The sequence below is a fragment of the Eupeodes corollae genome, chromosome 1, assembly GCF_945859685.1.
Source record: "Eupeodes corollae chromosome 1, idEupCoro1.1, whole genome shotgun sequence".
NCBI classification, from domain to species: domain Eukaryota; kingdom Metazoa; phylum Arthropoda; class Insecta; order Diptera; family Syrphidae; genus Eupeodes; species Eupeodes corollae.
In genome coordinates this window covers 230,037,834-230,064,078 of record NC_079147.1, presented here as the reverse complement: position 1 = coordinate 230,064,078, position 26,245 = coordinate 230,037,834, and the positions used below count along the sequence as shown (strand labels likewise).

Genomic DNA, 26,245 nt, shown 5'->3' with positions numbered 1-26,245 from the left:
ATACCTCGGTGTGACCTTAACAAGTAACCTTTGTATGAAAAAATATATCAAGTTAAAACGTCGGGGGGCGAATGCTGCCCTCTGCGTTTCATGGAAAAACTGCATTGCAAATAAATCAATCCACCACTCAGCAAAATATATCTGTTTCAAGCAAATCTATTATGCTTTACTCTTCTCAAGTGATGGGGCTTCAAAGAATATGAGGAACCGAGTGTTTGCTCTCCCATCAACAACGCTTAGTTATTTGCTTCATATCGAAACGGGTTTGCCCCCGTTGTACATCGACACGCTCAAGATTCATTTCGATTTCGTCAAAATACTCCGATTGGATTCATCAAGGCTGGTCAATAGAGTATTAAAATTTATCATCATAAATCGGTTTAGTTTTGTACAAACTTGGATCGATCTTGCAAATTTGACGGGTGAATCGATCGAATTTGATTTGGATAGTCTAACGGGTTTTAAAAGAAGTCTTTACTCCCACGTTGCGAAATTGGATGAGAAATATCGGCAAAATTTCATAAAAAATGCCAAAGCATCGCAGTATAGAGACTTCTATAGTAAGTTGAAGTTTAATCTTGGAGAATCAAACAATTTCGACGACAAGAACTCAATGGATATGATTTCTTCAATTCTACGAGCCAGAGGTGAGATACTTTCTCTGAACTACATACCTCACAGACCAGACCAGCTTATTGAGTGCCAACTGTGCAACACCCATGAGGGAGAAAATGTCAGACACTTTTTAGGATTTTGTCCAATTATCCAATAAATTCGTGGGGACATTTTTGAGAAGAACCAATTTGAAGTTGAAGATGTAATCTAAACCCTTAATGGAGCAAAGGCAAAAATTAAGAGTGATTCGTACTAAAGGCTTTCATTCGGACCCAGATTCTAAAAATTTCGTAATAGGGAGTAAATAGGGGGACAGATCACATAAGGATCATCCCAAGGCATGAAATAATGTTGAATTGATTTTTTATGAATTTCGTAATAGGGAGTCCATACTTGCGATGCATTATTCAAGATGAGGACGAACATGACGATTGTACAAAGAAAAAGTAACATAGGGGTCATTGAAGTCCTTTGCCCAGCGTTTTATAAAACCTTATTGGCAATAAAATTAATGTGTTGTGTAGATTCTAACTTGGAACAGAAATAAACACCTAAATCTTTAAATGTGAAGACGCGACAGAATTTTTGCTGTGATATACAATAATCAAATTCACTTTCGATTCGTTTTTTAGTAAAAGTTATCGTTTGGAATTTTAAAGGGTTAAAGCCAAGGTTATTTTTCCCACACCAAAATGTGATTCTATCAATGCCGGCTTGTAAAAGAATACGATCTTGGGTCGACTTTATTATTAAAAAACAATTTCATGTCGTCAGCAAAAATGAGAAGTTCACTTGAGCGTAGACATAACGATATATCGTTAATAGACAGGGTGAACAGAAAAGGGACAAGATGGCTTCCCTGGCGAACACCAGATTGAGCAACAAAAGGTTCAGAATGACAATTTCTTAATTTTACCCATAGGATCTGTTTTCAAGTTATTGTTTGATTCAAGTGGAACCAAAGAGCTTTGAGTGTAAATAAAATATGAAAAAATGAATTGGTCGAATATTAAAACTAATTTCGTGAAGCTGAATTCTATTCATCTTATTAAAAATTGGTCAAGTGTAGTTAGTATTCCTGATCCTTGTCTCACTTTTGATAATTTTTCAGTACTAGTGAAAAAGAGTAAATATAAACAAACTAAGCAATGGATGTCTACTTATTTATTAAATAAAATAAATGAAAAAAATAAAGCATAAGAAGCATCCGAATAACATCTCATACCGCAATAAATATGATAAATTATGCGAGGAAATTAGACATGAAATATCGATTTGTAAAGAAAATTTTTATATAAATAAATTTCACAAATCAAAAGCTGACCATGGAAAGCAATGGTGTATCGTAAATGAACTGTTCGGTAAAAACAAATTTTCTGATATTTCTTCTTTTTTGAATTATGATTCTCAAAACATATTTGATCAAGGTGAAATAGCAAAAATCTTTAATGATTACAGCTACAGATACCATTGTTAATGCAGGTATTGTTAACTCCACCTTTAAATGTTCTGGAGCTTGTTTCAAAGAAATTTTTTGGTCTCGAAGTTTTTATTTCTCACCTATTTCCTCTTTTAAAATTTACAGAGCTATTTAAAATCTAAAGAGTTCCTTTTCAACTACATCTAACGGTTTTTCAAATAATTATTTTTTAAATATAAGTCTTAACACAGTTGATACCTTACTCCACTTATTTAACAAGAGTATTTATCAAGGCTTTTCCCGGATAGTTTAAAACTAGCTAAAATTACTCCAATTCATAAAAAAAGGGGATACAAAAAGTATTTCTAATTATAGAACAATTTCTATTTTACCGGTTTTTTCAACAAAAATTTTAAAAGTTGTGAACTTTTTAGAGAGTATTTCGTTTTTCAATGATTAGCTGATTCCGAGGCTTAATGCTAAATTGGTTTTGTTCTTACCTTAAACATAGAAAACAGAATGTCAAAATAGGTGGCAGCTTCAGTGAGGTAAAAATATTAACATAGGAGTTGCGCAAGGTTCTATCTTAGGTCCAATCTTATTTCTTATCTATATTAACAGTATATTTTCCCTTAATTTAAAAGGTAAAGTAGTTGGCTTTGCTAATGATATAGCGTGTGCTTATTCTAGTCCCACCTTGCTTGATTTGTTTTCAGACATTAATCATGACTAAGAGTTATTATGTCATTGGTTTGGCATATATAAACGAGTTATTAGTGAGAAAACAAGAATTATGTTTTTCAAATTATTTGCTGTAGATTTGAGTCTTTCTCTTCTTGTTCAGCATAGTTATGACTACAAAAAGATCCCACTAAGTAGTATCTCTTGTTTTAACTCCGAAGACATACAAGCTAATTCGTGCTCTCCAAACTGTTTTGTTATTGAACCACGGATAATAAATATCTTGGAATAAACATCGACAATAAAATGGACTGGAAAATTCACACTCAAGCATTAAAGAAATACCTATACTTTCAACCACTTATATCTTGTTTCATTTGAAAAAACTATGTTGTAGAAATTTTATGGAAACTATTTATTATGGGTTAGTACAATCTAAACTTCAATACGGAATATTCTATTGGGGTGGTTGTTACCTCTTTTGGTAACGCAAACACATTTAATTAGAACCATTTGGAAGAAAAGAAAATATGAACATAGCTTTCCATTGTTTGTAAACTCTGGTATTCTTCCTCTCAAACACCTTTATTTTTATAAAGTTTTAAAAATATTTTTGTGAGAAGTGGTTATCTTTTAACTCACAATATATCAGGTTACGCTATACTCAGTAATGATAGAAATCAATAGGTAATTCCTGATCTAGATTCTAGAACAAATGTGTAATAGCGTCAGAAGAAAATACTAAATAGAGAATTCGATGTTTAGGGTTTTTAATACAGCTTGTTTGCTGTAAGTCATTAAAAAGGATTTTATCCAGAAAAGATCGTTCCATTTCTGAAGAAGGGAGACAGGCTTCAAGGCAAACTTCGTCTTCCGATGGAATCCAGTCAATGCGTGGTAAATTAAAATCACCTAGAAGTAAAATATTGGTGTCAGAGCAGGCAGGACAAACTGATAAGAAAGTCTAATGCCAAGGAGAGTTTGCTATAAACAGACCCCAAACTTTTTGGAGGAAGAAGAGAAATGTGTATTTTGTATTGCTATGAGAACAAACCTAAATCCTTTGCATTACCAACATGACGATAATTTCTGTAAACTTCGAACTATTGACTGGAAAGTCTGTGTCGGAAAAGCTTCAATTAAGCCAAATTTCTGTCAAAACAAATGTGTCATATGGGAATGATTAGGAGTTAAGAAAATTGTCAGCAGTCTTACTACTAAGTCCCCTTTTTGACTTGGTTTTGAAAAATAACATCGTTTTTTACATTGTGTAAATTCTTTGACCAAAGTCTCTACGGGCCATATATTTGTATTGCAAATGGAATCGAACAACGTGGGATTCGTTACTAATTTGAGAGAGGAAACAAGGCTTTTAGGATTACTGATCTTAGTACACCTGATAGATGAGCTACAAGGTATGCTTTGGAAGATACTTAGTGATAAGTTTTATCTTCTGGCGTTGTAACTGGGTCGAGACGAGATAGAAACATTATTTTTGGTTTCAAGACAGATTTGATCGGGATGGAATTGTATTATGATACCCACTGAGAGAAATTTGACACTTATAATTATAAAAAAAACACTATTTTTCAAGAGAAATCAATGCATGTTTATTTCTTTGTAAAGAAGAATGTATGCCATAAGCAGGTTAACACGGTATCAGTCGAATTGCCAAACAAGGCTACGGTTGCAGAACCATATTATTTCCATGAAGTTTCTTGTGACCAATTCGCACATTTTTTAAAGTCTTGAATCTATTGTAGAGAATAAGCATCGACCTTACAGTGTTGCTCCAAAACAAAAAGCCATAATATGATAAATCATAACATCTTGCTGTTCAATTGCGAACACCTCTTCGAAAATTAGCATTGTCAGGAAACTTTTCTTGCAAACCTGCGAAAAGCAAACTGTTACTGCATAAAGACTGAACGCCCCCCAACACACCAAATACAGATTTACAAACAAAATGAACGATTCGTGCGAAAGTGTGTGCGTTTCTAAGGCGACCATCTTTTCATTTTTAGCAATGGCGTAGTTTTTACTTGTCAAATGTCAAAATATGACAGCTGTCAAAATAGCCAGCTGTTCAAATTGAAATCTCTTATTGGAAAACTCTCTACTTCTTATAATTAAGTGAATTGACAAACTGTTCTTGTTTTCTAATAGGTTTTATGTTCTTGACATAATATTCATCGAATTTACGATCCATCTACGAAGAGCCGGAACATTGGCATAAACTCCTGGGAAGCCTTCATCAGCACATATATATCCCCATGATACAATTCCCACTAACGTTTTTGTGGTTATATCAGTCAATGGGCCTCCGGAATCTCCTCTGCATGATCCCTTTTGTGTAGCACCAGCACAACTCATTACTGGAGTTACAATTGATGGGTCGTATTTATTGGGTGGTGATATACAAGCTGCCCTTGGAATGAAATTAAGTTGAACACCTTGAAGTTTGTTTGAAGACTCAGTCTCATTATTTTGGCGTACTCCAAATCCAGTGACATAAACTTGAGCTCCTTCTTTTGGATTCGTCCTCGATAAAGTGATTGGTTGTATAGAACTGGTAAATGTTACCGGTGTGTTCATTTTGACCAGCGCCACATCGTAATTCAAATTGTCTCTATTATAGTATTGATGTTTGGCAAACGATTGGAAAGGTTTCGATACGCCTCCAGAATTCAACGTAGAGGAACCAAGTACGACATTTAAATTTGGAAGATCACTCGATTTATATGAATCTACACAATGTGCGGCCGTCAAAACTAAGCGGCTATTCAAAAGAGAGCCTCCGCAAATGTGAAAATTTTTGAATCGTAAGGACACTTGATGTGGAAACTCTTCTACTAGAACATCCTGTCCTCCAATAATGCGATCATTTTCTTTGGCATTAATTGAGACATTTAAAAAACCATTAATGACAATTAATAGCACTGTTATTTTTGCAACTGTTTTAGAGAACATTTTACTCACGTTTGTTTGAAAATTTGAAAGTCTTTTGGTTTTTATAGGTCCTTGTCGATTGATTTTTCTAATTAATTGTGTTATGTATACATAATATTATAAATAGATATTATTTTTGTTTTGATAAATTCGAATTCGATCATAAGTTCGCTAAGTGTTTGGATAAGTGAATTGCGTCATTGTTTTGATTGAATGAAAGTGAATTATATCTTTCTTTATACTTGGTTGGCACATGTTTGCTATTAATTCTTTTCTTTAAATTTTAAAACAAATATTTTCATAAAATTCAGCTGGGTTTTTGAAGAGTATTAATTAATGAATCATTGTAATCCGCGCGACTTGATGAAACTCAAGAAAAACAACTTTCCAGGTGTTTGAAGTTAAAGCCAAATTCCCCTAGAAAATAATGCAATTGACAGCACATCATTTTTGTTAGTCCCATGTCTGTAGGTCTAAGAAAGACCTGAGCAATAAGACGGAAACCACAGCAGCTGGCTTGGATTTTTACTTTTGCCTCACTTAATTTGTGGTGAAATATTTTTATTTTTAGTAATGGCGTAGGTTTATAAAACATAAGATACAAGCATTTTCTGCAATCTTTTTTTTTTAAATTGCGTTTGATCTAAAATCTTTAATAGAATCAGTTATTTTATTTTTCTAGATAGCCAATTAACAAATATTTGACAGTGTATTAAATTTAAAATTTGTCGATGAAATTCATTGCACCCCTTTGTTCTGTTCTAATGGTATTGTGAACGGCTACGTAGTTAAGGCAATCTGATTGGCTTAATTCAACTACAAAATTATTTGAAATTTCTCCTCCTACGTAGTATACAAATTTCGACTATCGATAAAGACACACAACTTCAAAATGACATTGGGGGCATTCACTAAGCTAGTGGCTACGAGTCAAGGGATTCTTACTTACTTAAGGTGGCGCTACAGTCCCGCGGACCTGGGCTTCAACCAACAAGCGTCTCCAGCCAGCTCGGTCCCTAGCTAGCTGTCTCCAGTTTCGCACGCCAAGTTGATGAGGTCCTCTCCCACCTGGGTGCGTCACATGAGCCGTGGTCTGTCTCTACTGCGCCGCCCGTCCCTCGGGATTGGATTCGAAGATCTTCCGGGCTGTCAAGGGATTCTGATTAACTAAATGCATCTACAAAAGTGGTTGAAATTTCCCCTTCGACCTAGTGTTAAAATGTTGGCTACAAAGTTAGTGCACACTGATTTTGACGTTTCACAATCAGCTGCTCGGTTAGAACACAAGTATTCAAAATAAAATTTATATTTCGGTAATAAAATACAAATATAAACCAGTCATATTACTCGTATATTATCTTCTATTTGGTTTTATTGAATTAAAAAAAAAAAACATTTAAAGTTCTGAAAACACACATTTTTCTTATTTTATATATTTGCATTTGTCAATAATATGACAGTTTTAGATTGACTAGCTTTGTAGTGCAATTTTGATTTACAAAGCTAAATGAATTTTAGCTACGTAGCCGCTGGCTTAGTGAATGTTATGTTGTATTGTTTTTAAGTGTCTGTTTCCAGCTTTGACCAAAAACTCCAAATTTTCAACCATTTTTGACCAAATGTAATTGCTCACCATATAAATTTGATAGTTTTGGGCAGAAGAGAACTCTTACGAGTCACAGAATAACATAAGTACCCCATCTGACGAATTCTGCCCAAGAAATTTCGTTGGCAGTTTTCCTCTCTCTAAGAAAAATTGGTACCAAATATTCAAAATTTGATAAATTAACAATCTTTGCCTAAAAATCTTGGAAACAAACCTATTGCTACGAACTTTTTGAAATGTGTTAGATTCATTCATAATTGTTAGAAATTGTTAACATGTCAAACTACAAATATCAAAAATGAAAAAAAAAAGAGGCTGAAATGTGACCCACACTGATAACCTCCCATCCCGTCTATCAATTTGTCTTGCTTAAAAGTTTGTCTATATGTACTCGTATCAATTTTTACCCAATTTGCGAACTATTTTTTGTAGATTTTATTTTTTATGAAAGAAAAAGGACTGTTGGATTTTTATATAAAAATTACTGAATAATATTTTCTGTGAAATAAAATAAGTTTAAAGCCAATATTTTAAATTTTTGAAAAGATATTTGAGTCAATTTTTTCCAACTTCTTTTTAATTTTTTTTTTATTTTTAATTTTTTATACAAAAATTGTCAATAAGATTTTTTTTCAAAATTTCACTGAATGTTAACGACAATATTTTTTGAAAGATAAAAGTAGTTTAAAGCCAATAGCTACAATTTTTGAAAAGATATTTGAGTCGAAAATAATTTTTTAACATTTTTTGTTAATTTTTTTCCGTTTTTAATTGTTTGTAAAAAAAATATCCATTCGATTTTTCTCAATATTTTCCAGAATGTTGAAAACAATATTTTTTATAAGATAAAATAAGTTTGAAGCCTAAATTTCAAGTTTTTGAAAAGATATTTGAATCGATATTCAATTAGATGTTAGATTTTTATTTTTTTTTAGTTTTTTTGGTTTATAAAAAAACCGTTAATTTTATTTTTTCAAAAAATATACTTGTTTGGTATCACGTTCAAATATATTATATAAACTTTAATTTAAGTCCCTAGAGTTTTTGGTTCGTAAGATATTTAGGGTTAACCAAAATTTTCACCTTTTTTCAAACTGCTATGGTAAAAAAACGACCCACGCAATTTTCTTGAGAGCCCTTTCTGCATCTTACTGCCTTATTATCTGTATAAAAACATTTATTTGAAATCGATATCTCTTCTGGTTCTTGAGCGTTGGACGATGAAAAAAACGTCGCGAATGTACGGACGTACGAACGTACGTACACACGCACGCACAGACATCTTTCTAAAAATCTTTTATTTCGACTCTAGGGACCTTGAAACGTCGAGAAATGTCAACATTTTCAATTTGACAAATCGGACCCATTACAATAACTTCCTAGGTTAGGTTAGGTTAGGTTGGAGTGGCTGTCCAGATGTCATTGATGCACGTAGACCTCAAGGGTCCATTGTAATACCACTAATGAGGTTACTTATGGGAGAGTAATGAATTTAAACAAACCATTTTGTACTTTTAATAAAGTTAGAGAGACGTTTTGTGTCAATCGTTGCCAGTTCACTGGTGTTATCGAAGAAGGGATTACCGAGAAAGTAATTACTTCTAATGGAGAGTGCCGGACATGTACATAGAAGGTGTTGGACCGTTTCCTCTTCCTCCTCGTCCATGCAGCTTCTACAGAAGTCATTTGTGTAGACCCCTAGCCTCAGAGCATGTCTTCCAATGAGGCAGGGTCCCGTTATTACTCCAATTGTAGAGCTTATACTTTGTCTGTTCAGTGATATCCAGCTTTTTGACCGTTTTAAGTCAATACTTGGCCATATTTGCTTGGTTGCTAGGCAGGTGGTACTTTGTGACCATCTAGCATTTGTTGTTTCTAGAGCATATTGCTTGAGAAGATATTTGCTATGTTATGTTTTTGTCTAACAGGAGGCAGAAGTGTTCCGTTTTTGGCAAGCTCATCGGCTTTGCAATTTCCCGGAATGTCTCTGTGGCCCGGCAACCAAATGACGTGAATGTTAAACTGTTCCGTCATCTCATTCAGAGATGATCGACAATCGTGGACTGTTTGAGAGTTTGTGGAGACAGACGCGAAAGATTTAAGAGCGGCTTGGCTGTCTGAGAGGATTCGTATATCCTTACAAGATATAACGTTTTCTTTGAGCCAGGATAGTGCTTCTTTAATCCCCATTACTTCGGCCTGGAATACACTACATTGATTGGGAAGTCTATAGGATAGACTGAGATTCAGTTGTTCTGAAAAGATACCACTTCCAACTCCGTGATCGGTCTTTGAACCGTCAGTATAGAAGTGTACCGCATCGTCTTCCAGGGGTCCCTCTTCTTCCCAGGAGGATCTTGAAGGGATGGACACATTGAAGCTTTTACCGAATACCATTTTTGGGGTGGTATAGTCTTAGCGATCTGGGATAGATCTGAAATTGTCTAGAATAATTGTATGTCCAGTATTGTTACTGGTCCATTGAGAGGTGGCTCTAAGCCTTACACATGAGTTGGCAGCCACCTTTTTAGAGAAGATGTCAAGTGCTGTTAGGTTTAAAGGCACTTCCAGTGCTGCGGTTGGTGTTGTGCGAAGTGCTCCTGTGATGCACATACCTGCTGACCGCTGGACTTTGATGAGCTTATTTAGATTTACCATCTTGTCCAGTGCGGTCCACCATACGACGGCTCCATAAATGAGTATCGGCCTGATTACCGAAGTGTATAGCCAGTGGGTTATTTTTGGGGAGAAGCCCCATTTTGATCCTATGGCCTTTTTACAAGTAAAAAGCGCTACAGTAGCCTTTTTGACTCTTTCATCAATATTTGCCTTCCAATTTAGTTTTTTGTCTAAAATGAGGCCCAAATATTTAGCTTGGTCGGAAAAGCTTATTGGTATTCCTTTAATCTTGGGTGGGCTAATCGGACGAATTTTATATCTTCTCGAAAAGAGTATTAATTCTGTTTTGTGTGGATTGACGTCCAAGCCACATTTAGTTAGCCTGTTTAGGGCAAGAGAGAACTTGGGGGTGCAACGTCGTCAGCATAGGCAATTACTTTGAAACCATCTGCTTCCAATGCTGTAAGTAGGTCGTTTACTACCATGTTCCATAAAAGAGGCGAAAGGACTCCACCTTGGGGAGTGCCTCGATTCACCGATCTGGTGGTAGTAAAACTTCTCATGTTGGAAATTATTGTCCTGAGTTATCCATTTTGAGGTTTAAAAAGTAAACGTAAATAAAAACATATAAATTGTTTTTGTGCATGATATTTCCTTTTTATTACAAAGTTTGAAAGTTGACGTTATGTGTGGAATATTACATCATTTCAATGATCAGGACGAGAATTTTTGAAAGCATTAATTCTTTTGAGTAATTTTCAACCAATTTTTGACACATATTTGGTGGTATCTCAGTCATAGCTTCGCTGTTACTCTCGCCTCTTCTGCTCATAGAGCTCATGAGCAGCTATCGTCCTTTTATGCAGCGCGGCTTCCCATTATAATACAAATTTGCATTCTATTTCGAAGACGAATGACTTAAACACTCTAACAACGATTTAAGGAATTATGTGATGACTTAAGAGTGTTATTTAATATTTAGGAACGAAATTGTTAACAATAGTTAGAAAAAAAAACACACTCAAGGGCTAGTTTGTGCATAGGGGGCCATCTTTCATCCATGATTTTTATAGCTCGTTTAATCACAGATTTGTTAGTTTACCAAACTTTTTACCATCAACCTAATGTAATTTAATGTTCTGAAAAGAACTTTTGAAGTGAGAAACAATTTCATGCACAAAAATGAAATTTTTTTGTTCAAAAACAAAAATTTAAAGGTGGAAGTTATGTTTTAAAATAATTGCAAGTAACAAGAATTTTAATTGCATAGATATTTTAATAATTGTAACTATAAGCTGCCATAAAAACATAATTTTAAAATCTACATCGCTCTTTCACAGCCTATTTCCACTTTACTTTTCAAACCTTGGTATTCTAATCTCTTATCCCAAAATAAATTAAACTCCTTTCAAAATAAAGTTGTAAATATATCTCGTGGATCGACAAATCGTATAAAACAAAGGCGATGAGTGCTTGTAACTTGCAATTATCAATTTTTTATTTTGCGATGACATTCGGATTAAACACTAAGCTTTTGGATTTGTTTAAATCAAACTCTTTCTTTCATTCATTCCATTTCACATTCCTTCAATCAAAACAATTGGTTATTTTCAAAAAATAAATTTCCGATTTGAAAAATAGAACCTGAAAGCCTTCACAGACCATTTGAAATGTCGAATACTTAATCTTTCTTACTAAATTTAATATTTTACGTACCTATAACTTTCGGGCTTTTGCAGTCTTAAATTAAAAAGGTAGTATAACAAAATCAAAAACTTGTTTCCAAACATTTTCAGAACTTCTCTCCGAGTTGTCAATGTCGGGACGAGTATGCTCAGCGGTTTTCCAGATTTGTAACTAACTAACATTTAATCGTTTCCCGTGAACAACATATTGGCACAGACGACAGCCAGACCTAGCTCCAACGAATGTTTTTATAGAGGTTAAGTATATACTCTTTTGGATACGTGGAAAATGGGTGACATTGAATATTCATAAACAATTTATTTATGAAAAGTTTTGCGAAAATCATTCCAGGAGAGAATGTACGATGGGGTGTGTGTCTCTCTCTCTGCCTAATACTTCTGCAGGGATTAATTGCAAATCGTGTTTTATAAAGGCAAACTTTTCGAACATAAACTATGATAGTTTTCTTGCACCATAAGGATGCCTCTATGGCTTTTTGCCATGTTAATGTTCAGGTGGCGAATTTTAGTGATCGTTAAATTTAACGCAGACTAATTGGAATGGGCGAAAATTCAATGTTAGGAGAGGAAGTTAGGGTCATGTATCATAGAATTCATGTTCAAGTTTAAAGGGTTGCTAAATGGGTTTGAATTATTTTTGTATTCAAAATTTTTTTCGATAAAATTGATGGTAATATAGCATCAATAAGTGCATCGAGTTGTTCACGATACTTAAAGTAAAAGTTATAACATCTAAACTTTGTATTTAAGAAATTATGGAAATTTAATCGAATTTTAAAATGCAAATTGTAATTTATAAATACAAAAACCTTGAAAAGAAATCTTCATTTTGAAGAATTTCAGCAAACGAAAATGCTGTCTCTACCAAAGACTTGTAAATGTTATTGAAAGAACATAAATTTCAATTAGATAATTGAAACAATGTTCACAAATTATATAAAAATGACAATTATAATGTGTTTATTCAAATTCTTGTCAGAATACACTTTTCAAGTACAACCAAGTGAATTGATTTCCTTATTTATTTATTTAAAGCAACATAACATATCGCTTTAAATGTAATTGACAAAAATAATATTCAATTTATTGCCTGTGTAAACCGTTCTGGAGAATGTAATCATTACAGCCTTTTTAGGCCTTTAATTAGGCTCCTTCCATACAAGATACGTTTTCCAAAACCGTCTTAAGAGACCTTTATTTTGATAGCCACTAAAACAATTCTGTTTTGTTGTGCACCTTAAAATTGCTTAATAAAATAGATTCAGACTCCTTATTCAAATTATCACCAGAACTGATACCAAGTGATTTTTATAAAATTTCTTTTTATGTTTCAAGTCATTTTCCAAGTCCAATTGAGAAGAAGAACCTAAAAGATGGGTGATAAACTATCAACCAATTGCTTAACTTTCTTATATCCCAAAAATGTTTGAAAGCATTTTATATGAACTCTTTAGCTTCCGTTGCAGCTCTATAAATACCATCACAAAGCTTGTAGAGTTAATTTCGTTCACTGTAAGAGCCTTAGAAAGTGGGTATGAAGTTCATATGGTCTCCATAATCTTATAATCTCATAATCTGAATATTATGTGCTATTTATATCTACACGTTCCAATCCTATTCTAGCCACTTCAAGTGTTCCCCAAAGTAGCCATTTAGACCCTCTCCTCTTTATTCTAACAATTAATGACATTGACTTGGTCATTAAGCATTATCAAATATCCCTTTGCGCTGATGATACGAAATTTTTCAAAATCATATCAACTCATGAAGACGCAACTCTCCTCCAAATAGATCTCTATAATTGCTCAACCTGGTGTACCAAAAATAGCTTAGAGCTTAACATTAACAAGTGACAGACAATGAGCATTTCGCACGCATTTAAAACAGCTCCCCGTCATTAGTAGAAAACATAAGGCCTCTTTCACACGAGACGGTTTCGTCCGTACGGTTAAAATCCGTACGGTTTTTATCCGTGAGCCATTGATAGTAAACTAATAAAATTAACTAAAGCTTTCACAATGGACGGAGACGGGGTTTTTCCATACGGACGATTTAAAACAGCCGTCTGAACGACTGAAATATACAGCCACCGTGCCGTCTTGTCAGTGGCGGGCGTACATGACTACGAACGCATTCACAAGAGACGATTTTTATTCGTCTGCCGTCCGTTTTTATGGTCACTTGTACTAAAGAAAAATATCTAAAATATAACCAAACGTAGACGATTCACGGGGAAAATACGTTATGTGTAAAAACAAAGTCCGACATAAAAAAATAAAAATCGTATGGATTTTAACCGTATGGACGAGACCGTCTTGTGTAAAAGAGGTCTAAGGGATGTCGGTCTTTTATGTGACCGTGAACTTAAATTTTTACTTCACATTGACGAAATAATTCACAAAGCCAACTCTGCATTAGGTTTTTTATAAATTATGTTCCAAAGAACTTTCTAAACCTAACGTGACCCGATCGATTTACATGACGTTTGTCCAACCTCTACTTGAATCAAGGGCGGATCCAGACTTTTCAACAGGGGGGGGGGGGGTCACACACTTATATAAGTTTTTACTCACCGCTTAAAAATGTTCTTCAATGTTTTGTAAAGGGTCCTAACAAAATTTAATAATTGCTAAAATGCCCACTTTAGTTATCAAATTATTTAGAACACTGTTGTCCAGCAAGGTATGGTCTTACTATTTAATTTGGATGACTCATATGAAAGCATTCCAAGATTCCAACAGTTTTCTAAATATGCCATATTTTAGAGCTAAAATACAATAGTTTAGAGGGTTTTTGGTGCATTTCGCGCAGAAATGTAGGAAATTGTTTTGAAACGTTGCTTTTTTCCAAAAACAAAACGAACTTTTCTTGTTTTCATTTCTATTAATGCAAAGAACGCTGCAAAAATTTAAAAATCCAGAAAATGAAAGAGGATCTGATATGTGAACATGTCGGGCTTTTTTGATTTAGTTCTTTCGAAATCAATCTCCGATAGTCTCTTATTACTATCGTTATCAATCGGCTTACTCGTATTTTGATCTTATAAAGGCGTCAAAAAAACTTAAAAATTGTATAGACAAACAGGTTTGATTCTTGAATTCATGAAAATAGTGCATTTTAGTACATAAATTCTCTAAAAAAATTAGATTTAAAAAAAGTAAGGTAAGTAAACAAATAAGTTGGGAAGAAAATTTTTGTAGTACTCACAAATTACACGTTTCAAAGCTTTTATATCAATAGATATGAAACTTTTATTATGTTTTTCACTTAGCCATTAATGTAACAAAAGTGTCACTTGATTTTTTTGGGACATTTGTATTATTGAAATTCTAGTTTGAATCTTAGTTCTAGAGCATCCAAAGAAAAATTCACTTCAAAAGTAGATTTAATTAACTTTCTAAAATCTTTTCTATTTAACAGAAAACTAATTTTGAAAGAAATGAACCGCACGAACTTGATAATTTCTTCCAAAAAGTCTGTTTAAATATTTCCTTTATTTTAAGATTTAGGTACATTACCGGCAAAATAAGTTTTTCTGAAAAATTTAAATGCCATTTTATTTTTCAAAAATTCTAGATTAACCTATTTTTTTTCGAAAGTCATTTTAAATGTTGTCTTAAGAAATTTTTTGGTATAAGCACTTAATAAAGCGCTTATAAATATATGAACATTTTACATTCAAATTTCTTCAAAAAATGTTGTCCCTGAAATATCAAGTTTTTAGTTTAGTATTTTATTAAAAATCAATTTCATAAAAAATCATCATCAATTTGATCATTGACAAGAGCTTGCACAGGAAGGGAAGAATTTTGAAATCGTTCCATTAGTTCTTGAGAAAACTTAAAAACAAAATTAAGATTTTTTGAATCGTACCCTTCTGGAGCAATACGAAAATATTTTCTTGTAGAAAGAAGCCAAACTAAGAACTCAACATTTAGAGAAAGTTTTAGAAAAATCGCATGTGGGGACTGCTGTTATTTTTCGTATTAATAAAATGAAAACAAAAAAGGCCTTACACTAATCGGCTGAAAATCTTAATTTCAATCAACACAATTAATTGGACTGTATGGGCCAGGAAAGACAAGCAGACGAAAGGAATCGGGGTACCCACTTTTTTCGGCTTCTCTACCGTCGTAATGTCATATTTGATTAAAAACTCTAGTCTGAAATTGTTTACTAATGCAAGACTTGCTATAAAGTTCTTATATGTAATCACTTTAATAATCACTATTTATCTGTGTCAAAAAATGTAATAATAAAATTGAAGGCTAGTTTAAGGAATTCAAAGGCAACTTAATATAAAATTCATGATCACTTATTCAAGGTTTCTTCTTAATAACCGGAATATTTGTTCTTTTTCTTAGAAACAATTTTTATGAAATTATTTAAAGCATGACTAAAGTTTTTTCAAATTCTAAATTGAGCGAAAATTAAAATTTGAGTTGTTTTCGACCGCAAACCGCTCTTTGGTCCATTTCGTTAAATTACTAATAAATCTATAGATGAAATCCTTACTTATACAACTTAACTGTATAAGCTTTTTGGCTCATGTGACCCCCCCCTGGATTGTCAATTGGTCAAAAGTTGATGAATTTGTGCTGTGTTTTTGGAATAAGGCTGAATATCCGATTCATATTCATATTATGTTCTTGGTCCAATTTTCAGTCAAAAGTAGTACTTTTAGCAACAAAATTTTAGGAAGTAAAATAAAAATGTTGTTTTCATATACACAAAATAAATGATTCAAAATATAATGGGGGTCATATCCATAAACGCAATACGATTAGTCTTGAATTGAAGGGAATTCCTACAAAAAAGCAAACAAATGATCTCCCGGGGGGGGTCAGACGTTCTGCTCAGTTGCGTTAAATTTCGCTAACTTTCGCGCGATTACGCAATTGCCATTTAAATGGCTCGAGCTTAAGCAAATGTCAAATTTTGAAACGCATTTCAACCCAACGTTTAGTTTCTTTTTGTTTTGACGATAACTTCTGATAACTTTTCGTTCGCAAATTTGCTTAAGTTCCTTGAATCCATTATAGTTACTTTTTGTTTTGACGATAACTTCTGATAACTTTTCCTTCGGTTTTGACATTAGCTTACTTTCGGTTAAGTCTATTATAGTTGGGCCATAAGCCAGTTTAAGGGAACGAACTAAAGGTCCAACTAAAATAGACGTTACCGAGCTTAAGCCAGCTTAAGGGAACGAAGAAATACGCAGCCTTATATGTCACTTACCATAATAGACGCTCTGCTCAGTTTCGTTAAATTTCGCTACCTTTCGAGCGATTACGCAATTGCCATTTAAATGGCTCGAGCTTAAGCAAATGTCAAATTTTGAAACGCATTTCAACCCAACGTTTAGTTTCTTTTTGTTTTGACGATAACTTCTGATAACTTTTCGTTCGGTTTTGACATTAGCTTACTTTCGGTCAAGTCTTTTATAGTTGGGCTTTAACACCCGCAACCTGAGAAAACCTCTCCTGAGGTCGAGGCCCCCACTTAAATTGAAATTTAAATTCCTTTTCCCATATTTAAACTATTTGAATACTTTTTTTTTGTTCCATTTGGAAAACAATTAAAACAATAACACCCAAAGAATAAATGAGAGATCGAATAAGAAGATCGAAAAAGTGTGAGAAGAGTCGACAACTCTGTTCTCTATTTATAAAATATGACCTAATTGAAAAAAGTTAAACACTTGCATTTCAATTTAAGTGGGATCTGGAAGCAAAATTTAAGTTATTTTTTTTATAAAAGCTTTGAATATAGAGTTTTAATTAAATTTCTTGTATTACAAAATCAACATCGTTTATTTCAAAAAAATACTATTAAAAAAGAAAAAGAAAAACTGTAATTAATAATATAAAAACGATAGCTATATACTGATTCAAGTTTTTGATTGATTAACTAACTTAATGATGAAATAATAATTTCTTTCAGTTTTGTCTAAATTTGTATACAAAACTTGTGCGAGATTTTATTTTGTTTCAATTTTGTTAAAAATCTCAAAACAGCTAACAAATGTGTGCAGCTTATGTACAAGGAGTACAGGTTTTAAGAGTATTGAAGCTTAAAATAAAATGCATGGCTTATTCAAGTTCTTTTAAACAACTTTTTAAAATATGGTCTTTCAAATAAATACAACTTCACTAAGCTAAAATCAGCCTTATCAATCGCAAATTTGCATAGCTTTCATCAAAAAACAATTTTCCAACAAATTTAAACAACATCTGTTATTGGAATTTATAGACTACCAGGTTTCAGCAAACCGGCGGGCGTTTTGTGAAGAATTTAGAAACCAATTAGGACAAATTGGAAAAAAGAAAAGAGTTATTGTTATGGGAGATATAAATATTAATTCAAATGACTTCAACTTTAAAAATGTCAAAGACTATACTGAAATGTTAGCATCAAAGAGATTATTGAATGTTATTATAGAAAATACAAGAGTATACCCTAAGAAAGGCACGAAGTCATTAATAGATCATGCCCTTTTTAGACGAATTGGTAGACAAAATAATTCACTAGTAATCGAAAACGATATAACGGATCATTATCCAATTCTTTACAATGGGACTTAGAAAAACTAAAGGAAAGACAATATCCAACTTCCACATACATTAGTAGCTCAAAAGTAAGACAACTTATTCATGAAAAAGATTGGAAAGTCGTTCTAGAAGAACAAAACGCGAAGAGAATGAAGTGAAGGTACACAAAACTTTTTAATAAATTGGAAAATATCTTTAAAAAATCAACAATAATCTTTACGAAACACAACCAAAAAGAGCTAAAACAGTCCTTGGATAACGCCAAATCTCATAGCAGAATGCAAGCAAAGAGATGTATTGTATAGAAGGTGGAAAAATAATCGTAAAAATTTAACTTATAAAACAGAGTACAAGAGCATACGAAACAAAATTTACAAAAGCATAGCGTATGAGAAATGTTATTACATACTATAAAAATAAATTTATACAATTCTAAACTGATCCGTGGAAACAATGAAATACTAGGAAGAAAAAAAACAAACATTGACAATAACATCAAATAATGTAAATGAGACAGTGGAAAACTCAATCTTTGCTTACGCAACAAACGTTACGGAGATACAAGGTTAGGTTAGGTTAGGTTATAGTGGCTGTCCAAGATGGAAACGGACACGCTTAGGCCAGTTTAACGGCCCATTGTAATACCACATGAATCTTGAGGCTTCCTCCTAAGCTCAATGGAACCAGTTAGAGTCCCTTACGAAGCGTGAGAGGCTGATTATACCGATATGATTTAGATCGTTTAGATTGTTAAAGAAGAATTCTCCTAGGTAATTCTTGCGTTTTCGAGCTAGAGCAGGGCATGTGCAGAGAAGATGAAGAACCGTTTCTTCCTCTTCCTCGTCCATACAGCTTCTGCAAAAGTCATTTGAGAATATGCCTAGTCTCGTGGCGTGCTTTCCTATTAGACAGTGTCCGGTTATGACACCTATTATCGAGCTTATATGCGATCTGCTTAGAGAGAGCAAGCACCTTGAACGTTTTAAATCCAGTGTTGGCCAGATGTTTTTTGTGGCTTGACACGTGGTGATGTTGGTCCACCTGGTGCCTGCCCTCCTCACAGCGTCTTGCATTAGTAGCAGTTTACAAGTAGCGATTGGTATGCCAGTACTTGCCAAACGTGGTAGGATGGGCTGTACTGTACCGTTCCTGGCGAGTTCATCTGCCTTACAGTTTCCTGGAATGTCTCTATGGCCTGGCACCCAGCAAAGGTGAATATTAAACTGTTGCGCCATCTCCATTAGAGATAATCGACAGTTATGGACTGTTAAAGAGTTTGTAGAGACAGAGTCCAGAGATTTGATAGCGGCCTGGCTGTCGGAGAAAATACGGATATCAGATGTTGATATCACGTTTTCTTTGAGCCAAGACAAGACTTCCTTAATCGCCAAAAGTTCCGCCTGGAACACGCTACAATGATTGGGAAGGCGGAATGAGAGACTTAATTTCAGTCGTCCAGAGTACACACCACCACCAACCCCTTCTTTGGTTTTTGAGCCATCTGTGTAAAAGTGGATTGACTCATCCTCCAAGAATGTCCTATCCTCCCAAAAAGATCTGGTAGGTTTAGAAATCTGGAAATTCCTGTCGAATTGTAGTTGGGGGATGGTGTAGTCTGTGTGCTTTGGATTTGGATCTAAGTACCTTAGAATTACGGAGTGTCCAATGTTGTTGTTAGTCCACTGCGACGAAGCATTGAGGCGAATAGCAGAGCTTGCAGCTATTTGTTTACTAAATATGTCAAGAGGTGTAAGGTAGAGCAAGGTGTCCAGTGCCGCAGACGGGGTCGTGCGAAGCGATCCGCTTATACATAGGCAGGCTGAACGTTGGACTTTATTTAACTTATCCCTGTTTATACCTTTCTCTAAAGCAGTCCACCATACTGCTACACCGTACCTTAAAATCGGTCTGATTACCGATGTGTATAGCCAATGCGTGATTCTGGGTTGTAAACCCCATTTATTACCAATAGCTTTTTTGCAAGAAAAGAGAGCTACAGTAGCTTTTTTTGACTCTTTCCTGTACATTGCGTTTCCAATTTAGTTTTTTGTCTAAGACAAGACCTAGGTATTTGGCCTCGTCTGAGAATTTTAATTGGATTCCTTTAATGTAAGGAGGGTTGACAAATGGAATTTTGTATCTCCTCGAAAAAAAGACCAGATCGGTTTTGTGTGGGTAAACACCCAGTCCACACCGATCAGCCCAAAGTATTAGTCTGTCCAAGGCATTTTGTAAGAGTTCTTTTAGGATATTAAGATGCTTTCCTGAAACTGATATAGCAACGTCGTCCGCATAGGCTATCACTCTGAAACCCTCCGCACCCAGACTAGTTAGGATTTCATTCACCACTAGGTTCCAGAGGAGAGGGGATAGAACACCACCTTGCGGTATCCCTCTATTAACGAATCGTCTGCAAGAAGAGTTGCCCAGTTTTGAGTTAATTATTCTGCTAGTAAGCATTAAATGAATTAACTCCCGAAGCGAACTCTCTACATTTAGAGATGTCAGTGCAGAAGTGATTGCAGATGTGTCCACGTTGTTAAAGGCACATTCGATGTCAAGGAAAGCAACCATAGTGAACTCTTTATGATGGAGGGAATATTCGATGGTGCGTACTAAAGTGTGTAACGCTGTTTCCACCGATTTACCCTTACAGTAGGCATGTTGAGACGAAGACAGAAGTCTTGTATCGATACGTGCCCTTAAATGGATATCAATCAATCTTTCGAGGGTCTTAAGAAGGAATGATGATAGACTTATAGATCGTAAATCTTTTTGACTTGGGAGCATTTACCTGCTTTAGGTATAAAAACAACTTTAACTTCTCTCCATGCCGAGTTAACATGGACCAGGTAAAGACAGCTGGTAAAAATTGCCTCAAGGATTGGTGCAATTATATCAGAAGCTTTTTGTAATTCTGCTGGTATTATTCCATCTGGTCCTGCAGCTTTAAATGGTTTGAAGCTGTTGAGAGCCCATTGTAGCTTATCCTTTGTGATCAGACCTTGTGGATATGTTGTATTTGAACTTGAACGTGTAAAACTGTTGCAAGTTTCGGTAAGAGAACTACCAGGAAAGTGAGTGTCCAATAGTAGGTTCAGCGATTCATTACTTGAATTAGTCCAGGAGCCGTCTGTATTTTTCAAGCAGCTTGGCATAGCTGGATTAGTTGAAAGAATTTTCCGTAACCTAGAGGCTTCAGAAGTTTCTTCTATCATGCCACAGAAGGATCGCCAAGAAGATCGCTTGGATTTCCTTAGTGCCTTCTTGTAGATTCTTAGGGATTCTTTTTAGGAGTCCCAATGAGAGGCTAGTCTAGCAGCTTTGGCCCGGTTGAAAAGTTTCCTGCATTCCTTCCTGAGCGATTCAAGCTCTGAGGGCCACCATTGTGGTTTCCTCTTTCCTCTTATGTGTATAAGTGGACAAGCAATTTCTAGCGATCTGTTCATAGCTGAGGTAAGGTACAAACAATTGGCACCTGCAGTTGATGGTATTGGGGCAATTGATATCAAAAGCCATTCCGATCAATTATCCCTTTAACTTTGAAAACAGCATTTGTTAGACCAATATACAGTTTCCGGCAAAAAGATCTCCTATATTTTAAAAGTGAACGCCGTGAAGTGTGTGCTGTGGCTCCATCTAATTGGAACCAGGCTTATTTGTGGTTCCTAGTAAACTGATCTAAGTTTGGTTGGAATATGACAGTAGCGATCCGCATTAACTGTAACTTTTTGACCATTTTCTTCGAAAAAATAAGGAAATACGGATATATACCTCTTTGACAAATGCGCGATGCTCACCGTGCCAAGCCATTATGATTACTAAAAACGGCACATAGACCTCTTTCTATCTATACCCGGAATAAAATTTTATCTATAAATAGCTTTAAATATAAAAGTCCAAAAATCATTTGAACAACTATTGACCAATATCGATTCTTTCAGTTTTAGAAAAGTGCTTGGATTGTGTAATAGTGAACAGTGAAATTTTATTGAAAAGCACTCTCTGATACCTAAGAGTCAGTACGGTTTTCAAAATAAATAAGAATAGTGGACAATTACTTGGTGATTTCGCAAATTGAAAGCTTGGATAAAGGTCACCATGTGTTAGTAATGTAAGGCTTTCGATACCTTGAACCATTGTAATCTTATTAAAGCACTGCGAATGATTGAAATACGCGGCACAATGGCCGATTGGTTGACGGGTTATCTACAAAACAGAACATTTTGTGCAAAGATAAAAGATGCTTTTAGTGACAAAAAGACAATGAAATATGGAGTGCCACAAGATCAAAATTAGGACTAATTTTGTTCATATTATTTTTTTTTTCATAATAAGCGCACACTCAAAGGGATATACTGCCCTTATAATGACACAGTGTGAGCACCATTGTACAATGCTGTTTAGGTCGGAATTTAATGAACTTATCATATTTTGTCGTTGCAGTTCCACATCCGAAGAAGAGGGGTGTAAATCTGAAAACGAATATGAAAAGCAAAGAGGACTATCGTCAGTGAAACAATGTATTGGATTAGAAGTTGCAGACAAGAGATCATTTATAAAAATGAGAAAGAGTTTTAGAGATAGAACAGACCCCAGGGGCACACCAGCATTTATTTTGTGGTTTAAAGACTTGAATCCATCCAATACAACTTGTATGGAACGATTCGAAAGCTAATTACTGATCCAATGAAGGAGGGATTCATGACAAGCGAAAGCACGCATTTTTGATAAGAGAGCCTGATGCCAAACTTTATCAAATGCTTTTGAAATATCAAGTGCAATAATCGTACTTTCTCCAAAACTATGTAAAGATTTGTTCCACTGTTCGGTGAGATGAGCCATGAGATCACCAGTGGACCTATTGCTACGAAAGCCGTATTGTCGGTCATTAAGGAGCTTTCGATCTTCGAGATATTTCTTGAGCTGATAATTAATCAGCGTTTCCATGACCTTGGAAAGAAGGGACGTAAGTGCAATCGGAATAGGCTGGACACCTCTTTAGAACAATAGCGGGGATACCATCGGGACCAGCGGATTTATATATATTAAGATCTTTTAGTACTCTCGCTACAGTACGAGTGCGAAAAAAAAATTGGCCCATAGAATCACTAACTCGCTCAATTACAGGCGGAGTCATAACACTCACTGGCAGTGTTGAATTGGCGGCGAACTGCATAGCAAAGAGATTTGTTTTCTCTTAAGAGCAAATGGAGTGTCATTCACAACGATCGTAGGAACCGAGGACCAACAATTTGTACTGCCTTTGGGACATTGCAGTATTTTTTGCCATCGTTTTTGGTCATGTAAAAATTTAGTCTGTCGAATATGGGCGTTGCAGGCCTTCCTAGCTTGCTTAAACTTATTCCGGTTTTTCTCAGTTGGATTTGCTTTAAAACAACGGAAACTTACCTTCTTGACCCTAATAACCTTTGCAGTGTTTGCAGTTATGATGATGCAAACAGAATTTAATGCGGCTGTGAGATGGTGTCACGATAACGGTTAAGTAATAAACGCCTCCAAAACCAAAATGATGCACATTCGAAGTCCACACTTCAAGCAAACAGTACAGCGGATTTCCTTGGAAAATGATGCTTGCCCAAACACACCGAAGGAATGCATTGAGTTAGTGAACAACTAGAAATATCTGGGTGTATTGATAGATTGTCATTTTCTTTGAGATAAGCAATCGACAAACTACGAATGGACCTCAAGAAAGCCTTATTTGCCATTACACATTTGAAATACCATACATCTGAAAGCGCCTTAAAGCAAGTGTATTATGCGTTCATAGAGTCAAAGATACTGTATAGTATACTTGCTTGGAGTAATGCAGCTAAAACACATTTCCAAAAAATACAAAAGCTTCAAAATGCAGCTATTAAGATAATTCAAAATAGTAGTCAACAAAGTAATGAGGCAGGTTTTAAAACTATTAGAGTGGAAGATATTTTTAAGATGACCACAATTGTTGAGTACTTTGATGACAACCGATTCATTCGACCGATACAACAATAAGTAAACACTAGAAGACGAGGAATGTTACAAATCCATAGAAATTATAATAACTACAGCAGACTGCAGACGCAAACTACTACATACTGTTCCCACGATAATTAACAATCTTCCTCGTGGACAAGAAACTATTGTTAATTCAAAAAAAAAAAAAACACATTCAAACTTACTTCTTAAATAATCCAAGTACATAATTAATTGATAAAACTTCAAGATACTTTTAATTCAAACTTTGAATATTATAATATTTTTTAATTACTCATAATTCATAAGATTTTATAAGAAAATAATTTTCTGCATAAAAGCTACAGCTTCGAAGATACCAACTTTGTAAATGAAAAAGCTTATTTTGCATACTAAAAAAAAACAAAATAAATTGCTAGTTACGAATAATGTTAAAATTACAGTTATGAATGAAATCTTGTTTTCCTTTTCGTAAAAAATTACTCTTCTTAAAAGATCCTAAGATGAACGCTTACCGAACCAATTTTGATGATAAAAATAGAATACACAATTGTGTTAAGAGCCAACCACATTTATTTAAAACTCTCAAAAACTTATAAATAATTTAAATAAAAAGATAAAAATGACCATTTGCGAATTAAATTTAATTGTGCTCCAACTGAGCTTCTGATTCTCTCCAAGTTCTTTGAATCATCTCAATCATTTGCTTGCACATAACTGACTTTGAGAAATAATTCGCAGCACAGAAGATAATAAAAGCCCAAGCAAGCAAGAGATAGTAGTCTGGGCTTTCTTCAGCCACAATTGGCAATGGTCCTCTAAAATCATCTGAAGTTATCGTTGCGTACGTAGGCACAGCCAGTCCAGTGTGGCGGGTAACAAACTTTCGAAAATCCCAATCATCGCCATAGAATTTCACAATAGGACGTCCTTGGTGGAAGAGCAGTATTGTTGGCAAACCAACAATACCGAACTCGGCATTGAAACTATGGAATTTGTAGGCGTCAATTGCTGCAATTTTGAGATTGGGAAACAGCTTAGGCAATGGATTGAAAATCGGAGCCACTCTGGCGCATCCTGGACATGATTTCGAATAGAACATTATAAGGACACAGCTACCTTCGACGTTGCGTTTTGTCGAGTTTCCAATTGGTTTCAGCAATGCCACTATATCCATAACAGTGTCAGGCATAAGAAGCGTTGAATTGACGCTCTCATTTGGCATACATTTCACCACAATTGGTGCCTTGGCTTCCGGACGTCCAGTTTTAAAATGAGCAATCTCATAATCATACAAGCCACAGTCATAATTTTCAAATCGCAAACTAATGTAATCTATGAAGTTATAATAGGAAACACCTTTTAGTGGTCCACTGTCTGTTGATGTTGTGGTTTCATCGTCTTCCTTGCTCTTTGAATCCAAGAAGTCACCATTCAGGAAACTCACAATTGTTTTCAGTGCTTTAAGTTCCATTGACTGCACCATAGAACCTAAAGCGAGAATTCATTTAAATACAAAATCACAGTTTAAGGTGAGGAAGTAATTTTACCCAGTAATAAAATGAATCCTATTTTATAGATCAACATAATTTTTGTTTTTCTAATTAAATTTATGTGGAATATAACGAAATCAACCAAAATAAAAGTTAAGTGAGGTTTGAAGTATGAAACGTCAAATCAAATCCCAGTGTCACTTCACATTACACAGAGTTCCGAAATTAGCTTTGTTCATTGAAAAGAAACATCAGATGAGAACTGAACTGCCTGAAAAATGTTAAACCAGTTTCAACCCTATATTCCGAAAAAAAAAAACATTTTTCAGTGGTTTCATGTGCATAAATGAAATATACGTTTCAAAAGTGTTCTATTAGTAAGAAATTGAAGAGGTTGGACAATTAGACATTTAATTGGATCAGAAGATTTGTTTGAGCTGGATGTAGACGATTGTCAGAATGTACAAGATATTTCCACAATAGTAGCCTGAACTTTCATTTTTGTATGACATAATTGTAAGGAATCTAAATTCCATCCGTTTTTAGTGCAGGTTTGATTCAGACGAAATAAAAGACTTTGAGGCTAGGCAAGTTTCTAATGTCTGTTGTAATTATTAGAGGCAGTT

At 34.6% G+C, this 26,245-nt stretch overlaps 2 protein-coding genes across 2 annotated transcripts; both read right to left on the bottom strand.

Annotated features, from left to right (window-relative positions):
- Positions 1 to 4,706: 4,706 nt before the first annotated feature.
- On the bottom strand, positions 4,707 to 5,686 carry LOC129940469 (trypsin delta-like). Its single transcript, XM_056048814.1, has one exon. It carries the CDS (start codon positions 5,684 to 5,686, stop codon positions 4,886 to 4,888), a length of 801 nt encoding a protein of 266 aa, XP_055904789.1. The 3' UTR covers positions 4,707 to 4,885.
- An 18,990-nt stretch (positions 5,687 to 24,676) lies between these two features.
- LOC129938703 (thioredoxin domain-containing protein 15) lies at positions 24,677 to 25,828 on the bottom strand. The gene is made up of 2 exons (XM_056046399.1): positions 25,677 to 25,828; positions 24,677 to 25,617 (listed from the first exon to the last, which is right to left on the bottom strand). Exons 1-2 carry the CDS (start codon positions 25,711 to 25,713, stop codon positions 24,770 to 24,772), a joined length of 885 nt encoding a protein of 294 aa, XP_055902374.1. The 5' UTR covers positions 25,714 to 25,828; the 3' UTR covers positions 24,677 to 24,769.
- Positions 25,829 to 26,245: the final 417 nt, after the last annotated feature.